The sequence below is a fragment of the Dunckerocampus dactyliophorus genome, chromosome 13 (assembly GCF_027744805.1).
Source record: "Dunckerocampus dactyliophorus isolate RoL2022-P2 chromosome 13, RoL_Ddac_1.1, whole genome shotgun sequence".
In the NCBI taxonomy this organism is placed as follows: domain Eukaryota; kingdom Metazoa; phylum Chordata; class Actinopteri; order Syngnathiformes; family Syngnathidae; genus Dunckerocampus; species Dunckerocampus dactyliophorus.
Genome location: NC_072831.1, coordinates 27,952,836 through 27,973,172, shown reverse-complemented (window position 1 = coordinate 27,973,172; position 20,337 = coordinate 27,952,836). Strand labels below are relative to the sequence as shown.

General features: G+C 43.1%; 1 protein-coding gene across 2 annotated transcripts in view; it reads right to left on the bottom strand.

Moving 5' to 3' along the window:
• Positions 1–20,337, bottom strand: part of ppp2r3a (protein phosphatase 2, regulatory subunit B'', alpha) — a 73,452-nt gene that overhangs the window by 28,039 nt on the left and 25,076 nt on the right. For both annotated transcript variants that reach the window (XM_054796419.1, XM_054796418.1), the window contains exon 2: positions 2,100–5,347. In XM_054796419.1, the coding sequence (XP_054652394.1) occupies positions 2,100–4,580 (2,481 nt within the window). In that variant the 5' untranslated portion in view covers positions 4,581–5,347. The remainder of the gene's footprint in view (positions 1–2,099; positions 5,348–20,337) is intronic.

Below are 20,337 nucleotides of genomic sequence, written 5' to 3'. Positions count from 1 at the left end.
GAGCGAGAACGTAACCCGTCTGAAATAGCAGGGAGCACGGCCGTGCAGATTCATTTCGACGCCGCTTCCCTGCTGAGTTGGACCTCCGCCTCGGGTTTAAATCACGTCACCATGGAAATTAATGGGTCTGATCCGACAGGTGCAGCCAAGTGCAGTCAGCTGCAACATCACCCATCAAGACAAGAGGACGGCATCCGTGATGATGACATCGCAGCAAGCTTAGCCGAACTTAGCAGTGAAAATCTGAAAAGGTGGCACGCTTGTCTATTAAGAGCGTGATGGCATTTTGTCACTTGTGCCAGAGCCTTGTTTGCGGATTGACTGACACTTTTATGTGCAACTGGGCCAGAGGGTGGGGCGAGCACGGAGGAATATTAGCATAATCCCAGAGTGTCCCGGTTGGTATTGGGTGTCAGAGAGCTATTCTCAAACTCATCTGTGACCTACAGTAGCACAGGGTCACTTTCCAAATACACTCTTTGAGTTAAACATAAATGGTATGTGAAAACATTAGGACACCCCATTAGTGGCGCCCCTATGGGTTGTTCTCCAAATGCTTATCAAGACTTGATAAGCTTACCTGTAAGATCTTTGGGCAACTAGTCATGTCCATGTGTCTTTTCAACCAATGGTGGCCATGTGCCATGTTTTTCAACCAGTCTTGCTGAAATTCTACACACGTCAGTCCCCTAAAAAGGCCTGCCACATTTTGTGTCCATTACGCTAAACGCCGTAGTTACAGTGGGTTCTTTGGTAGAGCTGTGTGAGAAATTTCACATCCATCTGACCAATGGGGGTAAATAACAGTGCCACCATGTGGTGTGTTTGTCTGAAAAATAATGGCACAGACAGCACAGTAGTAGTGCATCTTGTTAACGATTTTCACCCCTTTGTGCGCAGTAGTTCAGGACTAGAAGAACTAGTTTAGACAAATACACAAAATCTACTGTACAGTAGAGTTTGATATGTATGATAACACGCATGTGCAACAAAAGGCACACTCACACACGGGTCCATTTACACTGTGGCGACAGCGAGTCTGTTAGCGGGATGCCATAGTACAGGGGGGTGGACAGATTTAGGTCCCCGTCACACCTCAATCTGCCAGGAGGAGGAGGGCAATGATACAGTTTACACTCGGGGTGCCAACAGCCGCTCGCTCCCTCTCCGTGTCACCCGCCCTCCTGCTGGGCGCCAATCAGGACCTCTCATTGGGTTGCTGTCCACATGGCAACAACGGTTACTCAACACACCCGAAATAACACCGTGGCCAATCACAGGCAGGGATTCAAAGTGCTGGGTCAATGTAGGCCGACGACTCATGCACACGATTGAGGCATTAAGACATTATTCAAGGACTAGTCCAGACCAAAACTGGGGAACAGAAGTGACTATAAGAAGTATCTCACAAAAATGAGTACAACCCTAAGAATACAGTTTCCCTCAGTAAATTGTCGCTTCCCCATTGCTGGCAGCACTCGTGCAGCTTCAAGACCATGTCGCTTGTCATGTCTTGAGTCATTTTCAGTGTACAGTAAATGTACCCCACTGTATCATTAGCGGAAGGACTCGAGGAGAAAGGAATTCCTCCAGTGCTCTCAGGGCCTGGTTGCTGTTTTCAGAGAATCGGTAAAAATGGTAACCTCAAAAATAAGCACCATACAGAAAATTTGAACTAGCTTCTAATTGTGCAGAGTGGTTGGGAATGCCAGACCATGTATCAATGCATTACCACCGTTAATGAGCGCTACTCATCATCATGGACAATCACTTACGGAATCATTATTTGTCACAGGGATGGAAAAAAAACAAGCCCTGTCATGGTTTAAAATTGAGTTTGCCAGGTAAATCTATCACATTTGCAACTAAGTTACGGTGCTGTGTTGTCTTGGTTCCCAGCAGTCCCCTTAACTCATAAGTACATGATAACACTTCCTAACACTGAGCATCATCGTCGTTCAACAACAAAAGTTTGTTCAAAAGAATCAGTGCAGTTTTCTCTGCAATGTCAACATGGTGTCCAAATGAACAGCACTACCCTTGCCAAGATCCAACCGTCCAACTGTAGACAGGAAGGTAAGTAAAGGACTCTGACTTACCCTGATCACCTCGGGACTCTGCTGGATGAGGAGGGTTGAACCAGTCTCTCTCAGGGCTAGAAGGTCCACAGGATCTCGCTCAGTAACTGCAGGTGGGCTGTAACCAGTGGGCACAGCATCAAGTGAGGTGTCGGGTGTTGGCTCGGCAGAATGCGTGGAGGACTGCAAGGTTGCAGATGAAGGGATAAGTTTGGGATCCACTATGGAGGCTGCTGAAGCTACATCAGCTGACTCTGGGGTTGCAGGTGTAGGTGCAGACAAAGATTTGGAGGTGGCCTCAGATGTAGGTTTAGGTGCCACTGAGGCAGTGCACATGTTTTCTGTTTTAGGTGTTGGCGTAGGTGTGCGTGCAGTGAGTTTAGGCGGTATGGCTGGAACTGTTTCTACGTATTTGTCAGTGGGCAACGTTTGGACATTGGTGGTCTCCACTGGGGTATCGGCCCTCCCGGTGGTAGAGAGTGTGTCTTGCAGGAGCCTCATCACTTCCCGTTCTTTTCCGCTGTTCCTCTCGGCGCTCCCTGTGCTCCCCGCCCCAGAATCCACCAGCTCCTGTGCAAAACTCTCAATGCTCTCCAGGATTCTCAGTAGCAGCGCCCCATCCTCCTCTTCCTCACCCGCCGGAGCGTTATCTCCTTGGGGAGCCTTGGCACTGGAGTCATTAACAACTAGGTTGCTAGCAGGGGTTTTGACTTGGAACTGGGGCACTTTAGGCTGAGTGGTGGCTTCAGTGGACACAATTCCCTGGCCTCGTTTTCTGGTTTTGACTGGAAGGGGAGGCTCTGTGTTTCTGGGGTTGCTCATGCTTTGGGACAGATTCTCGAGATCCATGAGGAGTTTGTCGATATCATCATTTCTATGTGCTGCAGTTTTGGAGGAAGTAGGCCTTGCAGGGTTGGGTGAGTCTAGCTGTGATAGATGCACAGGTTTATTTAAAACAGTTTGTGGAGAGATTTGTTCGGACGTTTTACCCACATCTGCATCTTCCTCCTCAATGTACAGAGCCTCCATAGGGGATCCTGGAGGGGTATGGCTGTATGGTGGGGTAGGTGAGATCCGTAGACGGGATGGCGAGTGTGTTGGAGAGGGAGTGGAACTCATGACAGGAGTGGGAGACAAACTGTGACACGGGATAGATGGCAAAGGATGTGAATGTTGTAGTCCATTGGTCAGGGCAAAGGATTTGGATGGGGAGCTGTGAGAATGGGAAGATAATGAAACAGATGAGGGAGTAGAGGTTGCAGGATGAGGAGTAGTCATTGGGATGGGAGGCGATTGGACCACATCCTCATAACGAGGAGGTTGCTCATTGCCAAATATCGGCGAGAAGGGTGCCTGCTGGAGGGTGTGGAGGCTGTTCATCAATTCCACCAGGTCACTGTGCCCACTGCCAGTTGTACTTTGACCGCCCTGCCCACTGCTGCCAAACCCCTCCAGCTCCAAGGGTAGTCTCTTCAAATACGTGCTCAGTCGGGTCATCAAGGCCCGGTACACACTGTCAGGACTGGCTCCTCCATCCTGAGGTCCACCGCCAGCTTTGCGTCGGATACACTGCTTGATAATGTCGGTGCATTTCTTCAGGTCTTCAGAGCATTTAAGCAGGATGTCGAGGCAGGCTCGGATGTCCTCCCCGCCGACACCACCAGCACCCGCCTCCGCCCAGGTCTTCTCCAGCAAGCGGGCAATTAGGTTCTCTTCTCCTAAGGTGTTGCGGTAAAGAGAGGCCACCGTGTTCACAGTTTGGTCCAGCGACCCACTGCTGATGCTTGTTGAGCCATTTAATTTAGTAATAGTCGACAGGGATCCTTTCAACTTCGTCTCCTCATGTCCTGCCCCCTTCCCAAGCACAAACGGAGGCGTGTTCTCATCAGTAGTTGTATTGGTGCCATTTGTTGTTCCGTTACTGGAGACATTGGAACTGAAGTGGCCGTAGATTATCTCCAGATCGGTGGAGCGACGGCTCAAAGAGTCAGGACGTACTTTGCGGCCTTTTCGAAAGGTCACCTGGCTGGATGAGGAGAGGCGGAGCTTGTCAAAGGAAAACTCTTTGAGCTTACCACTGGCTAGATTGATGGCCTCCTCAGTGATGTCCTTAAGGCTACCATAGCAGCTCAGGTTCCCCGTAGATCCTCCACCACTTGGGATCTTCTTCCCTCGCCACATGTTGCTGTCCTCTCCTATGGACAAATTGCCGCTGCTGCCTGCCCTCTCCAGAGCACCACAGTTATAACTGCTCTCGATAGTAGTGCTGATTTTACCATGCTGGGTAGTTCGAGAGTGTATGGGCGAGCTGGTCAACGAGTCAGGCACAACGAGCAGCTCGGAGCAGGTGCCGTGGTGGGCCACGGTACATTCCAGGCCCCGGGAGAGCGCCCCACATGGCCCTGAACAATAGTGCACGGCGTGGGAGTGAGCGCGCCGGTCGACCACCACGCTGTTGTAGCAGCTCACACTGCTCACCACCACACGGTACGCTGCTGCCATGGCAACCGAGCCGTCAGGGCATAGAAAGATCCAGACAACAACAAAAAAAAATACAAAAATGAAAGTAGCAAAAGGGAGCTATAAGTGAGACGGAATCATCTTGCAGATAAAAGTCTCCCCTGATTCCAATTTTCCAGCCCCGAAACGAAAGCAATCAACACATGAAGAGCAACGATCTCCAAACTCTGCTTGCACAAATGAAAAAGAATCAGTCCCATTGCTAAACGAAAATAATTCTGTGAAGAAGAAGAATCTCAGGGCCTCTTAACAGCTGCAAGGTTCTTCCTCCTCTCTCTCTCCGCAAGCTCCTTGTCCGCTTCCTCCCTAGCAGCAGCTCATTATCCGCTAATGACAGCCATGGAGGACGGCGACAGCGGAACATCCAGCTGGGCTATCACCCTACCCTCCACAGAAGCAGCCCCTGGGGTCTAATCCAAAGCCAGCCAGGCTTTTTAGCATTGCTCCGGACTTGGCTCATCCCCTTGGGCAACGAGACACTGGAAGGAATCCTTTATCTCCTCCACCTCCTTCTTCATTAGAAAAAAAAAAAAAGTCCCAAAGCAGCTGAGTAGAATTTGCTGACTCCGACACAGCTGCAGAATAGCAGGGGAGCGACCCCAGATGGCCCACTGCCCTTTTCTCACTCTCTCTCTTAGCTTATGTTGCGTCTGGATCTGCTGTCACTCTCGTTCCTCAAGCCTTCCGTCTCCGACTGTCATTCATGTGTCAAAATGGGAAGCTGTGCTTTTCTGGCAGGGGGACGCCACCTGTATAAAGAAAGTAAACCATTAGTGCCTGAATGACCGTGTACTGCAATACTGTGCACGTCGTCATATGAGGCTCCCCCTATGGGTTGTGGAAGATATGCTAGCATACAAGTAAAACAGATATCCTCAAAGTTTTATCCTCATTAGACAAATGGTCAGCGACATTTTGCTTGATGGTGGCCATGTTTTTCAAGCAATCTTGCTCCAATTTTACACACACGTGCTTGTCAGCCCCATAAAAATGTGCGCCAAATTTCGGGGAATTGGCAAAACACCCCCAAGTTACAGTGGGTGTTTTGTATAACTGTGAGAAATCAAGTCAATCCCACTTAAGGGGTTTAACAACAGCACCACCATGTAGTGTATTCGTCAGAAAAATAATAGCGCAGCAACACAGTATGGGTTCATGTTTTCACTCTTTTGTGTGCGGCAGTTCAGGAGAAGAAGAGTTACTCCATGAGGTGTCCTCATTTTTTCACTGTAAATAGCGTTTGTGACACCCCTACAGGGTGTGGTGAAAATGCTTTGGAAGACAGTTAAGCATACATGTTATATGCTAATCAATAGACAAATGGTCAATGATTTATGGGCAATTAGTTGCCAAGTCCCGCCCTGTGTTCAAAGGCTTTTTTTATGGATGGTGGCCATGTTTTTTAACCAATCTTGCTCAAATTTTACAGACAAGTGCTTGTCAGACCCCTCAAGGTGTGTACCAAATTTTGCGGCGGTTTGGCTAAACCTTCCAAAGTTATAAGGGCTGTTCTTGTAGAGCTCATTGAGCTGTGTGAGAAATTTCAAGTCAAACTTTAAAAACAGCGCCACCATGTGGTGTATTTGTCTGAAAAATAATAGCACAGGCAACACAGTACGGGTGCATGTTTTGGCCAATTTTCCCCATTTCGTGTGCAGCGGGTCTGGAGTAGAAGAGTTAGCTTACACCAGCTAATTATTTCACAACAGGACATCTGGGCCTGTGGGCAAAAACCTGAGAGGTTACACCTGCATGACGACGCCACTTTGAAACGCTTGCAGATGGCACTTCCACTTTTATGCCATCTGCTTTGCCATGATTATCCTCCATCTGTCTGAAGTCGGTATTCACGGGACTCTTTTGCACTTTAAAAAGGCCAAGCCAGACGTAAATACGAATACGGGGCCAGAGTGCACAGTAAAAAAAACACTGGGTGAATTAAAAAGATTTAGCAGTCACGTAAAATAAAAATATCTCTTAGTCTGACATTTTAAATACACCAATTTACAGTATTTCTTCTTCATTTATTCCAGTGGTGGAGCTCTGCAACCCTGACTTAGCACATTCCCATGCATAATAAATCCAAGCTGCTCCAAATTAGATGTAGCCAATACTATTGTAGATATGCTCACTAGGCTGTTTGAATGGTAAAATCAGCGCTTTACACCACACCATTTGGGTATCCAAATTGTGGCACATTCTAAAAAATACTGAACAAAAAAACCTAAAAACAGCAAAAAAAATTATAACAAGCCATGACTCCCGCTAGCCTGCTAGCTGGGCTGCACGGCATTTATTTACAAAGTAGATGCTTGACTATAGTACGACACTTCCTGTCCGTCATTTAATGTGTTTCGGGGGGTAACTGGGTACACCTCAGTACATGTACATGTAACGCTATGCCGCTACGATTAACACTAATAATAAACGGGGATGGGTAACAAAACTCTGTTCCATACCGTCACTGGTGCAGACATTAACGGCAGTAAACAGACCAAAAAAGGTGCCTCATTTCGGGGCTAAGTTTGTGCAGACTGAAGGTGATATTGTGCAAGTAAAGCAGGGGTGTCCACACATGTCGCATATGGAAAAGTCAGTGAATGAAGGTGAATCAAAAGGCAAAACTTAGTGTGAGATTTCTGTTATCGGTGATAAAGTGTTATTATTATTAATTGGTAATACCTACATTTTAGCTTTTATTCTTTTTTCTTGTTTTCATTTCTACTATGTGAAATTAATAAAACCAGCAGTGGGTCACAAATGGCCCCTGGCCCGCACTTTGCACACCCTTTAAGTGACGTTTTGGAAGTCCACATTCCCTGTGTTGTGTATTGCTGCTAAATGTATTACTTAGTTATCATTTATTTACATTCTTTAAGTTTAAATCACGTAAAAGTATAAAGGCATTGTTTTTGGCCAAAATGTATGTTATTCTTTTTAGAAGTACCATACAAAGCACCCATTTGGATACAATATTTGGATAAAATGGGAACGATACACATCCCTAATAATCACAATTAAAAATAGCAAAATGTCCCCCACATTCTTAGATTTTTCAGCATCCAGCCCTCAGTGGAAAACGTCTGGACACCGTAGTTCAGGGGTGTCCAAAGTGCGGTCCGGGGGCCATTTGCAGTCCGCTGCTTTTGTATTGGCCCACCGCACATTCTTAAAATATAATTTAACAAGAAAACTAAACAAAAAACAACAACAGCAGCAAAAATGGAAAATCAGCAATAATTTTACAAGAATAACATCTAAATGGAGAGAAAAAAAAGTTGTAATTTAAAGAGAAAAGTTAAAGTTGTATTTTTTGGTAATTTTACGTTACGGACAATGTTATAATGTTGTGAGGATAAAGTCAAAATATTATGGGAATAAAGTAATAATTATGAAAATTTACTAGAACGTTGAAATAGTTGGAAAATAAATAAAAAAAACAGAAATGGAAAAACAGCTGCAATTAAAAAAAACAAATTACAACAATAAGACCAAAATTTTAAGAAACAAGATGTATTCTAATGAGAAAAAGTCACAATTTAAAAGAATACTAGTAATATTATTAGTAGCTGAGATGAAATATGTATAACTTGTTAGCATATCCACACGTGTTGCTTTACAAAATATCAAAGTGGCAAAGTTGCATCCTTTTCATTTTTCACTATGTGGCCCTCGCTGGAAAAAGTTTGGACACCCCTGCCCTAGTATACCCAGTCATATGCTTTTAAACCAACTGCTCTGTATGAACTACGAATTGCACATTGGACAAATCTACCGGCTGTGGTGGGGCACTGACACCTGTGGCCCGAACCCACTGCAAGATGGAACATTTTCTGCTTGGCCTTGGCAGAGGTGCACACAATCTCGCCTCAAACTCCACTTCGATTAACTGTCATGCCTGCAGGCACGCCACGGTAAAACAAAGAGATGGAAGTTGTCATACGAGTTGATACCCGCACACTTGGGGGAAAAAAACATGCAGGAGAATTTAAATTAAAAAGGTCAAGGCACGCGAGATTCAGGGTATAAAATGTGAAGCATGCCCACAGGGAGAGCGCTTCTCATGAGTGTGAAGGGGTGGGCTTGTTAAGAGGCGGGGGTGATTGTGCCACCTGGAAAAACAACAACAAAAACAACAAAAACAGGTGACTGGAACACTTTTTCCTGCTGCTGATTCATGAGCAGGAAGTCACACAGAAATACAATTGAGTAGAATGGTAGCAGCATGCACACGCATTTCATCCAAAAGGAGACTGAGGGCGGTGCAGCAAAGCAGAGAGTAGTAGGCCTGTCACAATGATGGATAAAAGGATTAATCCAACGATAGAAAAGGTTGATAATTTTGACGCCTGGCTAAATTGACATGTGCGACATGTACGTATTCCTGTTCCATTTCTTCATCTTGCTGTACCACACAATCCGCTGGAAAAAGTTTGGGCACCCCAGTAGTTTGATGTTTGATACTATTGATACCGTTTGCGGCCTGTGTTTCATTCCAGTTGTTTCACTGTGCCACATATGGCCTACGGACCAGACTTCAGACACCCCTGCTCATTATGTTCTATGCTGCATATTGTTCAACTCTTTTCAGTTTTGCCTCATTTAAGAAGCTTCAGAGTTTCAAGTTGACCCCGGCCAGGAAGTACTAAATCACGTCTTTCCCAGGCTACGACCCAACCACTAAAAGCATGTTTGTGCACGTCTGCGTGAGAGAACATGCAGTTTAGAAGCAGAAAGAAAGGACTGTGGACAACTTCATGTTGTTTTTGCAGTGTTACGGCTGGGAGGGGGGGCACAACGCAGCCACAGGGGGTTCCCGTGTGGAAATGGGGTCTTTGTATAACCCAGGAGGGAAACATGGCATTGGTGTTTTAACTATATTTACACACAGACTTGCTTTGTGTGCTTGAGAAAAAAAGCCCATCCGATGACGGCAGGCTTGATAGAGCACGTCCCGGCATCAGGACGCAGTCTTACTGAGCTTGAACAAGGCAGGTTGAGGCCTCAAAGGCAGCTTGAGGCAGCGTAAAGGCATTCTTGCAGTAAACACAGAGGCTAAACATGGGGTAGACACAGTATTGCTTTCAATTTGGATGGCTGCCTTCAGCCCAGGACAAAAGACCAAAGATTTTCTTTTGTTTCGAGGGTTTCTGAGCGTCTCAAGCCACGATGCCTGCTAACAACCACAAGAAACCTCTTAACCCGACAGTCTCAAAGTCACACAAATATCCTGCCTGAATTGCATCAGAAGCTTATACTTTGTCCAAATACCACAACTGAAAGGCACCAGTGAAAAGCAATGAGGAAAAGTGTGACGATAACCGCAGAATTGGAACTGGAGCCTATTGTGAGTGTAAAGTAACGTGGTAGACGACAATAACAGAAGAATGGAACAACAACAAATCATAGTGGTTAACTTCTTTTTACACTTAATTATGTTCAAATGTGAGACTCAAGCAGTAGTTCTTGCCTTTCTACTTCCTCATCCATGTCAGTCACTCATCACTGTTTGTTTACATTTTAAAATGAACAGATTCACTTCAAGTTCTTTTGGACTCGAGCCAGCCTGCACTTGAAAAGGCTGAGAAGCCCGCCAAGGACGCGTTATCAACTCAACTCCAGTAGTTTTATTTCACACTTCGACTATTCACAGGAAGGAGCTTGTCAGGTTAGGTTGATAACCTTTGAATCAAAGAGGGGTAGCATCAAATTTACATTCAGACTAAACACAGATGTAACTTAGGAACAACAATAGTTGTTACATACCAGTGGTCTCTCCGTTCTTCCCTTGTTACGCATGTGGTCTCTCCGTTCTTCCCTTGTTTCAATCATTCAAATGTAGTACCATTTGCTGTAAATTTACCAATGATTGTCTTTGTACAACCACCTAGCATCATATCATGCATGTCACATAGGTATCAAACAAGTCAATTTGCCATCATAATTCGTATCATGGATTTGAAAGACATACTTTTAGCATCATAGTCTTCATAGGGATTGTCATACTCTTTGATGAATACGCATACAGTCATGTGACCCTTTTTTTTTTTAACAAAGCCAAATTCGATAGAACAAGAGCGCAACATTTTTAAGAATGTGAAAAGGTGAGATGGTAGCTGTAATCCTTCCTTCTCCACTTCCTCGTCTGTGTTTCATCAGGTAGTTTAACTTGAGTGAAAAAATGTCTGTACAGCGCAGGCCACCTGCTCACATCAACAGGTAGTGATGAAAAGGAAGTGGCTAAGCTAAATGCTATGCCTGAGTCTCCAGAGTGCATGGATGTACAGCATACTAGTGTGCAGGCGTGATGAGGCTGCCGGCAACCTGTCTGCTACACCGGCCTCACCCCCACCCCCGCACAGACAGGCCGCCAGGCAACCGGTCTGAGCAAAAGTGAAAGCGAAACCAGCGCAATCATAGAATAACTCTACAGTACAGTACTACATTATCCAATTCTATTGTGTTATTCAACACTAACGATTCAAAATAACCTTTTCTTTCTTCATTTTTCCTCAATGTTTGTTCCTGCTTGTGGCTCCGCATCCGCCGCTGCGTTTCCTCAAACTATGGTGTTTGCCGAGGGTCAAACAGGACGTGCGCACATTAATCGCGTGCCATTATTAGCTTTGACAGCCCTAGTTTTTCCATTTCACTATTAAGAGTGGTTAACTTCTTTTTACATTTGTATGACAGTAAAGAAGTGAACGACAAATGTATGCCAGTTAACCATGTTAAAAAGTGAAACCCAAGCAGTGGTTCTTGCCTCTCTACCGCCACATACACGTTACGCGGCTTAGGCTAAGTAGACAGTTTGTTTTTTCAAGCAACGGTTAACTTCTTTTTCCACTTGTATGACACTTACGTGTGTTAAAATGTGAGGCCCAAGCAGGATTACTAGCCTCCCTACTTATATCTATATGTCATACGTGTTCCTCCCGCTTCAACAAAGCTTAGAAGATGTTTTATTGTATGTTTTACTATTAACAGTGGCTAACTTGTTTACATTTGTATGGCAGATAACAATGTTAAAAAGGAGACTTAAAAGTTTGCCTGTACAGTTAATAAAGGTTTTATGATGGCTACAAACATTCCCCCGGAACAATTACATCATTACTTCTGGGAATGACTGGACAAATGGGAGGTCTACCACGCTCCGTGCTTGGAACTGGTGGCTCCTCTGCACAAATCTGCAACACCACCTGTTGCCTTAGGAGACACGCTCACTCAGATACGCACACATACGGCTCTGGAGGAAGGCCGTGTGAATAGCTCGGCACCTCGTTATGAGCAACACCCCCCCCCCACGACTGCAGTTTGGACGGACACACGATATTTGCCCTTTGGGAATGTGTTGAGGGCAGGAAAGGAAGAGGATGTTTTTGTGCCTCTTTGAGCTCACGAGGTGACTCACGGCTTTTATTATCTTTAAATGTTGCCTGCCTTGTAAGGCTTACACACAAACACACACACACACACACACACACACACACACACACACACACACACACACACACACGCACACAGACATGCTGCAGAATGAAGAAGATGATGTGAATACATCATAAACCGTAAAGAGTACCAGTTGAAGATGACGAAGGCTGGCTTGAAAACAAGCACATATGCATCGCATCCATATTTTACATTCACACCTGGACATTACAAGCACATAAACACACTCAAACCTTTGCCCGAAGCGACACGCCCTCTACTTTAAAGTTGGCGGATGCCATGCTCGCAGCCACAGAGGACAAGCGGCACACTCACACTCATAAAAACGTAATGTGCAACAACAGGTGACCTGATTTAGGGCGGTCGCTGCTTTTATCTGTTTACAACCCACGTCTGACCTCACTGATAGCAGGCCTGAAGAGATGCTGAAGTCGTACGCCACCGGGATGGAAAATGAGGGTCACATAACCCAGCTCATGAATTATTGAAAGCGGAATTTAAAATAAAATATCATTAAAGGGCTCCTCATAATTTGTTGAGTGTGCATTCTGAGCAAAGCAGAAAGACGGCAAAAAAAGAGGCTGAGATTTATGTGAATATAAACTATGGCTGGCTGCAATTCACAACCCCTCACAGGCTCATCTTGCATCTCACAATGGCTGCCAGCACACAGCTCCTGTCATATAGAGGATCTTTGACTAGTGTTTTTGCAGTAGGCCCTTAAAAACAGCACTGCACTCCTGTCATGTAGAGGATCTTTGTCTAGCATTTTTGTATGAGGTGGTCAAGAAAAGCGCTGCACTCCTGTCATATAGAGGATCTTTGACTGGCATTTTTGCAGTACTGTAGTCCCTGAAAAACAGCACAGCGCTCCTGTCGTGCAGAGGATCTTTGACTAGCATTTTTGTATTAGGTGGTTAAGAACAGCACTGCACTCATGTCATGTAGAGGATCTTTGACTAGCATTTTTTTTTTATTAGGTGCTTAAGAGTAGCACTTCACTCCTGTTCTATAGAGGATCTCTGACAAGTGTTTTTGTAGTAGGTGCTTAAAAACAGCAGTGCTCTTGTAATGTAGAGGATCTTTGACTAGCATTTTGGTAGTATGCGCTAAAAAACATCAGAACAGTGGTTCCGTAATATAGAGGATCTTTGACTAGCTTTTAGCTGTAGTTGCTTAAAAACAGCACAGCAATCCTGTCACAGAGGATCTTTGATTAGTGTTTTTAGTAGATGCTTAAAAACAGCACAGCACTCCTGTCACAGAGGATCTTTGATTAGTGTTTTTGCAGTAGATGCTTAAAAACAGCACAGCGCTCCTGTCATGTAGAGGATCTTTGACTCGTGTTTTTTGTATTAGGTGCTTAAGAACAGCATTTCACTCCTGTCACATAGAGGATCTTTGACTAGCGTTTTTGCAGGAGATGCTTAAAAACAGCACAGCAGTTCTATCATATAGAGGATCTTTGACTCGTGTTTTTGCAGTAGATGCTTAAAAACAGCACAGCACTCTTACCATATAGAGGATCTCTGACTCGCTCTTTGCTGTAGATGCTGAAAAATAGCACAGTGCTCTTGTCATAGAGGATCTTTGACTAGTGTTTTTGCAGTAGGCCCTTAAAAACAGCACAGCACTCCTGTTATAGAGGATCTTTGACTAGCATTTTTTATTAGGTGCTTAACAACAGCACTGCACTCCTGTCACATGGAGAATCTTTGACTTTTTGCAGTAAGTATTAAAAAAACAGCAGATCGCTCCTGTCATATAGAGGATCTTTGACTAGCCCTTTTGCAGTGGATCGTGAAAATGGCACAGTGTTGCTGTCATATAGAGGATCTTTGACTAGCGTTGTTGCAGTAGGCGCTTAAAAACAGCAGAGCACTCCTGTCATATAAGATCTATGACTAGCAAGCACAAGAACGCAATTAACATTGTGTTTTGCTTTTTCTTTGGCTTTTTGTGGGGGGGTTGCGGCATATTACAAAACAGAAAGCATTTCATCAAGGTCAAAGGGGACTGTTTTGTTGCTTTTAACTTCTACAATGGATAACTTCTTTTTACGCTCGTGTGAGCATTAAGAAAGGTTAAAAAACAAACTGAAATGCGTGAGACGCACCTGCATTTCGCCGTCACCAGTCGTCTCCAAAGTCTTTTGTTGTCTTTATTGTGTTTTAATATTATCAGTGCTCAACTTATTTTTACACTTGCATGACAGTTAAGAATGTTAAACTGTTCATTAAAACTGCCTTTAGAGTGAATACATCTTCTTCGAAGGCCACAAAAATGAATTTTGGAAGGTGTCGGTCGGAAAGGATGGTTATGTAACTCTGCTGACGCTGCCGTGTCGTGGCCGCCTGTAAACCGCGTCCATCTTTTCCTCTTTCTACTTGAAGCTGGCAAACTACGAGTCTTCGCTGCCTTCTTGAGCGTGACCAAAGTTCTTATTTTACACTCTCCAGATTGCCATGTGTTGAGCGCCTGCAGAAGTTCTCATTGCGGCCTCGCTGGAGATGTACTGTGGGCTGTCCGCGCGTCGCCTCTTAAAGACGTCTGCAAAGTGACACGCAGTCTACACAACGTCTGCAAAATAAAGAACACTTGTCATTGTCCACAATGTGCTCGTGAAACTGTGCAGAAATGAATTACAATCCATACAAGTGCATGTTTAGACTGAAGGCTAGACTAACCGCTGTGTGAGTGCGTGTGTGTGTTGGTGTGTGTGTGTGTGTGTGTGTGTGTGTGTGTGTGTGTGTGTACTGCTGTTCCTGTCCATCACAGGGTCATATGAGGAGTAGATTAAGGTTTCTAACCGCAAACCCCTGTCGCCACCACCCGTCATCACGGAGATGGTCGGTGAGGGGAGCCGTGGTGTTCTGGATTGGCATGAACACACCCCCATCTCAATACCCCCCCACCACCACCACCCACCCTACCCCCAACCCCACCCCTCCGGAAACCACATCTAAATTGGGATCTCTCAAGGGCTCCATCACTTCGCCAGCGCCAAAAATTCTAAGCCGCTTGTTTGTCGGTTAAAACTTCACAGCTGGAGGGGTGGCAAGGAATGCGTTGAATGATGGTGCAAATCTGGATAAAAGTGCAAAATAAACCGTGTTTTCCACTGACCAGTCAAAAATGGTATGGTCCAATCCTAACATACAATAACACTAAATATGGAGCTTTTGTTTGATTAATAATTGATTTCTATTTTTTTCTGCTTCTATAAACAGATCATGTGTGCCACAATTGTTTCACTTTTGTGATAGAAATGTTTCTTGTTATCCTTTAAGAGTCCTATTGGAACTGTTTGCCCCACCCCGGGATCAAAACCGGTTACAATCCCGCCCCTTTGTGTCATCCTACATCAGGGGTGTCCAAACTTTTTCCACAGAGGGCCGCACACTGAGAAATCAACATTTTAACATTTTAACCCCTTTTAAACCAACCCATGGAGATATGCAAAGACCGTTTTTTTTTCCATTTAAAAGGCCTGCATATCAGTTTTGTATTATCAGTGACAAAGCATATTATTGGTATGAACTTGTTCTCCTTACACGACCCTTTTTTGGCTGCTACTTTAACTTTCTTCTTGTATGTTTTTTCTTCTCTTATGTCTCTGGTCTCACAATATTTTGACTTTATTATCGTAATATTTTAACTTTTATCTTTTGTTTCTCGTAATGTGATTGTTTTTTTAAAAATTTTTGTTATTTTTTTTTTTTTCAACTTTATTCTTGCTCTTAAAATTATGACTTTATTGTCCTAATATTTTGTCTTTACTTTCGTAATGAGAAACAAAACAAAACAAAGAATATAGCTGCAATTTTTGGTAAATTAGGTCGGGGGAAAAGTTATATTGCGAGGTTAGGTTCAAAATATTCTAGGAATAAAGTCATAATTGCGAGAGAAAATATTTAAGAGGAAAGTTGCACTAGTTGGGGGGAAAAAAAACAAAGCAGAAATGGAAAGAACAGCTATTATTAAATAAAGAATAAAGTCAAAATATAAAAGCGTGCAATTCTATGAGAATACACTCATAATGTTATGGGCCAAAATAATGTCATTTTAGTAGCATTTCACCTATATCTGTTTTTACCTATATATTGTATGTGATATATGTGATAGATGTGATATATCATTTCTTAGCATGCTGCTTGACACAATATGAACGTGGCCCTTGCATCCTTTCATTTTTCAATATGTGGCCATCGCTGGAAAACATTGTGGGTTTCTTTTCATTCTTTGATTAAACTTAATTGAATACATCAACCCAAAATCCAAATCATAATGTTACCATTTTCTGAATCCACTCAGTGCAGCCGTGGGTGAAAGAAAGACTTTCAAAAGCTAATTGCTCGTATGAGTGAGTCTACAAATTGATGCAATACGGAGGTGACATACTGCGCAGTCTCACACACACACACACACACACACACACACGCACGCAGACACACTCAGTGCCACATCCTCTGTTACTGGGCTATTTTCTTCCCTGGTGTTTAAAGTCTATTCTTGGACTAGTGTTTGTGCATGTGACCCCGGTCGCTCCACTTTGGAGAAATGTCCGTCTGGCTTTTCATCTCAGGTTATATATATATATATATATATATATATATATATATATATATATATATATATATATATATATGTGTGTGTGTGTGTGTGTGTGTGTGTGTGTGTGTGTGTGTGTATGTGTTTTATCCCAAGAGACTGGGCCATGTTCACACCTTCTGCTCGGTATCACTCCTATGTTGCCCTTCTGCAGAACCTCAAGGACATTCCTCATCCTTTTGCTGTTGTTTTGTTCTCATCTCACATTTCTTAAACCAGGGGTGTCCAAAGTGTCCAAATAACACACACTGACATTATTTTGCCATATATTATCATTGCATTCATGAAAAAATGATCTCAAAATAATATCGTTTACCGGCAATAATTTGTAGGACGATTATCATCCAGCACAATGTGTTATCGTGACATTCCTCTAGTATTTTTACTTTATTCACTTGTTTTTCCCCCAACCTCATTTTTCGAAAATTACGACTTTATTTTGTTTGTTTCTCACAATATTATGACTTTAAAAAAAAGTATTTATTCAATATTTCAACTCTATGACACTGAAATGAAGTAAAAAAAAATCTTGGAAACTTGTGGCTTTTTTTCTTGTTAGAATATGATTTTTCTTTCTCTTTAGCGTTTGACTTCATTTGGTAAAATTACAGCTGTTTTTTCCATTTCTGCAGTTTTGTTTTGTTTTTTTTTCATTTTCCAAGTATTGCAACTTTCTTTTTAGGACTTTTAATAGTAATTTTTCCCCAAGCTAATTTTCCAAAAATTACAACTTTATTTTGTTTTGCTTGTTTCTCGTCATATTACAACTTTATTATTATTATTATTATTTATTTTTATTTTTTTTTTTTAATGGTGCCTTTTTTCTTTAATATTTCAACTGCTAAAATGCTACTAAAATTAAAATATTTTTCCTCCTAACATTCCTTTATTCTTGTGAAATTACAACTTTTTTCCTTGTTAGGTTGAAACATTTATTCTCTTAATAGTTTGACTTTATTCTTGTAAAATTACTGCAGATGTTTCCATTTTTGTTGTTGTTGTTGTTTTTTTTAGTTTCCTTGTTCAATTATATTTTTAGAATGTGCCGCCTGCCATTAAAAAAATAGCCGCAGGGTGCAAATGGCCCCCGGGGTGCAGTGTGGACACCCCTGCTATATACAAACATACTAGGCTGCGTGAATGCAAAGGGAAGATGTGTGACAAATGCATTCAGCCCCCAGAGCATGCTCCTGTGGTTTAGTGCGGACCATGTGTACAGGATTGAGGTCTAGACTCTGTTAATTAGAAGCAGGCCTCTTTTCCTGTACCATATACTGGACTCAAATACTGTATAAATACACACACCGTGTCTAAAAATGTATTCCGATGTACAAATATTGCGCCTGTGGGCTATGTTTCAGTCTGCTAGCCTCCATTAGCTGCGTGTATTAACAGCCATTTAGCAACTGTAAGTAGTGCAAAAGTCTCAATTAGTTGTGTGTTTTATATTTTAAATGCCACTGTAGGCTATGCATTAAACAGCTTTCCAACCAACCAACCAACCAACCAACCAACAAAGTGAACACAAGCTTCCAAGTATAGCTACAGTGTGTGTCTACAGTATGTGCACGCACATCTGTTTATAATGTGTCCGCACAACGCCAAAGATTTACAACATGTGCTGACTGGAGCCGGCTTATTAGACTCCAATAGTGTCAAACCGGGACTTGGAGGATGAGGCATGGCGGATAGGGGGGCTGTTGTGGAGGCAGGGTGGAATCACTTGTCTTGGCTGTCATCACACATGCATAACACACACACACGCACGCACACACACACACACGCATACAGAGAATCTCTTGACAAGCATGCACGTTTTCAGCATGATGGGCTCATGGGGGATACTGTATGTACTGTATAACCGTCATGGGGCAACCTACAGCGCCAGCCAAAAGTTTTGAGACACCTTCTCATTCAACTGCATGGGAAAGAGCGTCAAAATTTTGGAATGGTCCTGTATAGTTGGCGGCATACATATAAAAAAAAAAACTTTTATAGGGTAAAAGGAGCTCATCCTCGTATTTTTCGTTTGCGGACTAGTGAAGATTCCCCCACAAAAGACATGTCCCCACAATAAATGGTGCGCTATCAAAGGGTGGTGCCACACAAGGTTAGAAATACATGAACACAAACAGTCCAATAAAGTACAAAGAGTCCCCACAAAGAGGCTTACAAAACACAAGAAACCAAGCATGCATATTAAAAAACGTCCAATAGGGTAATAAAAGCAAAACGTCCCCACAATAAAGAGGGGTAGTACCACACAAAGTTAAGAAGACAAGAACATAAACACATAAACATTTATAAACATTTATATAAACGTCTCGGGTAAATTTTTTCCGCTGTGGACCAGCCAAAATGTCCCCCCAAAGACACATGTCCTCACAACAAAGGTGGGACGTCCAAGGTGGTTCCACGCAAGGAGAGAAAGACAAGACCACAAACATATACACACATATTTGAAAATGTCTAACAGGGTATAAGGGGCGCATCCTATCATTTTTCCTGTGTGCACCCAACAAAATGTCCCCATGTCCCCACAGTAAAGGTGGGATGTCAATGGTGGTGCCACATAAAGATAGGAAGACAGGAACACAAATAAATTCACACACTTATAACAAAAAGACCGCATACATAAAAAAGGTATTTTTCTTGCATGCGCCAGCCAAAACGGCCCCATAAAAACAAACGTTCCCTCAGTAAAGGTAGGTGCCACATAAAGATAGAAAGACAAGATCACAAACACATACACCTTTATTTAAAATATATATATCTGTATAATGTGGTGAAAGGAGCACGCTTATCCTTGCATCTTTCTAATGTGGACCAGATAAAAAGTCCCCACAAAAACAAATGTCCCCACAATATAAGGCGGGACGTTAAGGGTGGTGCTACACAAAGTTAGAAACCCCAAAACACAAACATCCTACAGCATTTTTCTCATGTAGACCAGCTAGCATGTCGTAAAAAAACAAATGTCCTCATCATGAAGTGGGGGTGCCATCCAAAAACAGAACGACGCTAACCAACACATACATATTTATTTTGAAAAATTCTAGTGAGGTAAAAAGGAGGTCATCCTGTAGCATTCTTCTAATGTACACTAGCTAACATGTCCTAAAAAGACAGATGTCCTCATCGTAAACGGGGGTGGCGTACAAAGATAGAAAGACAAGAACAAACACACATACACATTTGTTTTGGAAAAACTCTAATGAAGTAAAAAGAGCTCATCCTAGCATTTTTCTAACGTAGACCAACTAATGTCCTAAAAAGACAAACATCCTCATCATAAAGGAGGGTTACCATGCAAAGACGGAAAGACAAGAACAAACACATTCATTTATTTTGAAAGACTCGAATGAAGTAAAAGGAGGTCATCCTATAGGATTATTCTAATGTAGACCAGCTAAGATGTCCTAAAAAGACAAACATCCTCATCATAAAGGGGGGTGCTATACAAAGGTGGAAAGACAACAGCAGCAATGTACTGTCCTGGATAAGTTATGTTTGTGTGTAGCTGGAAATAAAACAACATTCCATCACGAGAGCAGCAAACCAGCAGCTCATAGTGTTGTTACTATGGCTCAAACGGGCAGCAGAAGCCTGAGGCATCACACTCGGTTGCGCACTGGCCAATAGCGTAGCAACACACACACACACACACACACACACACAC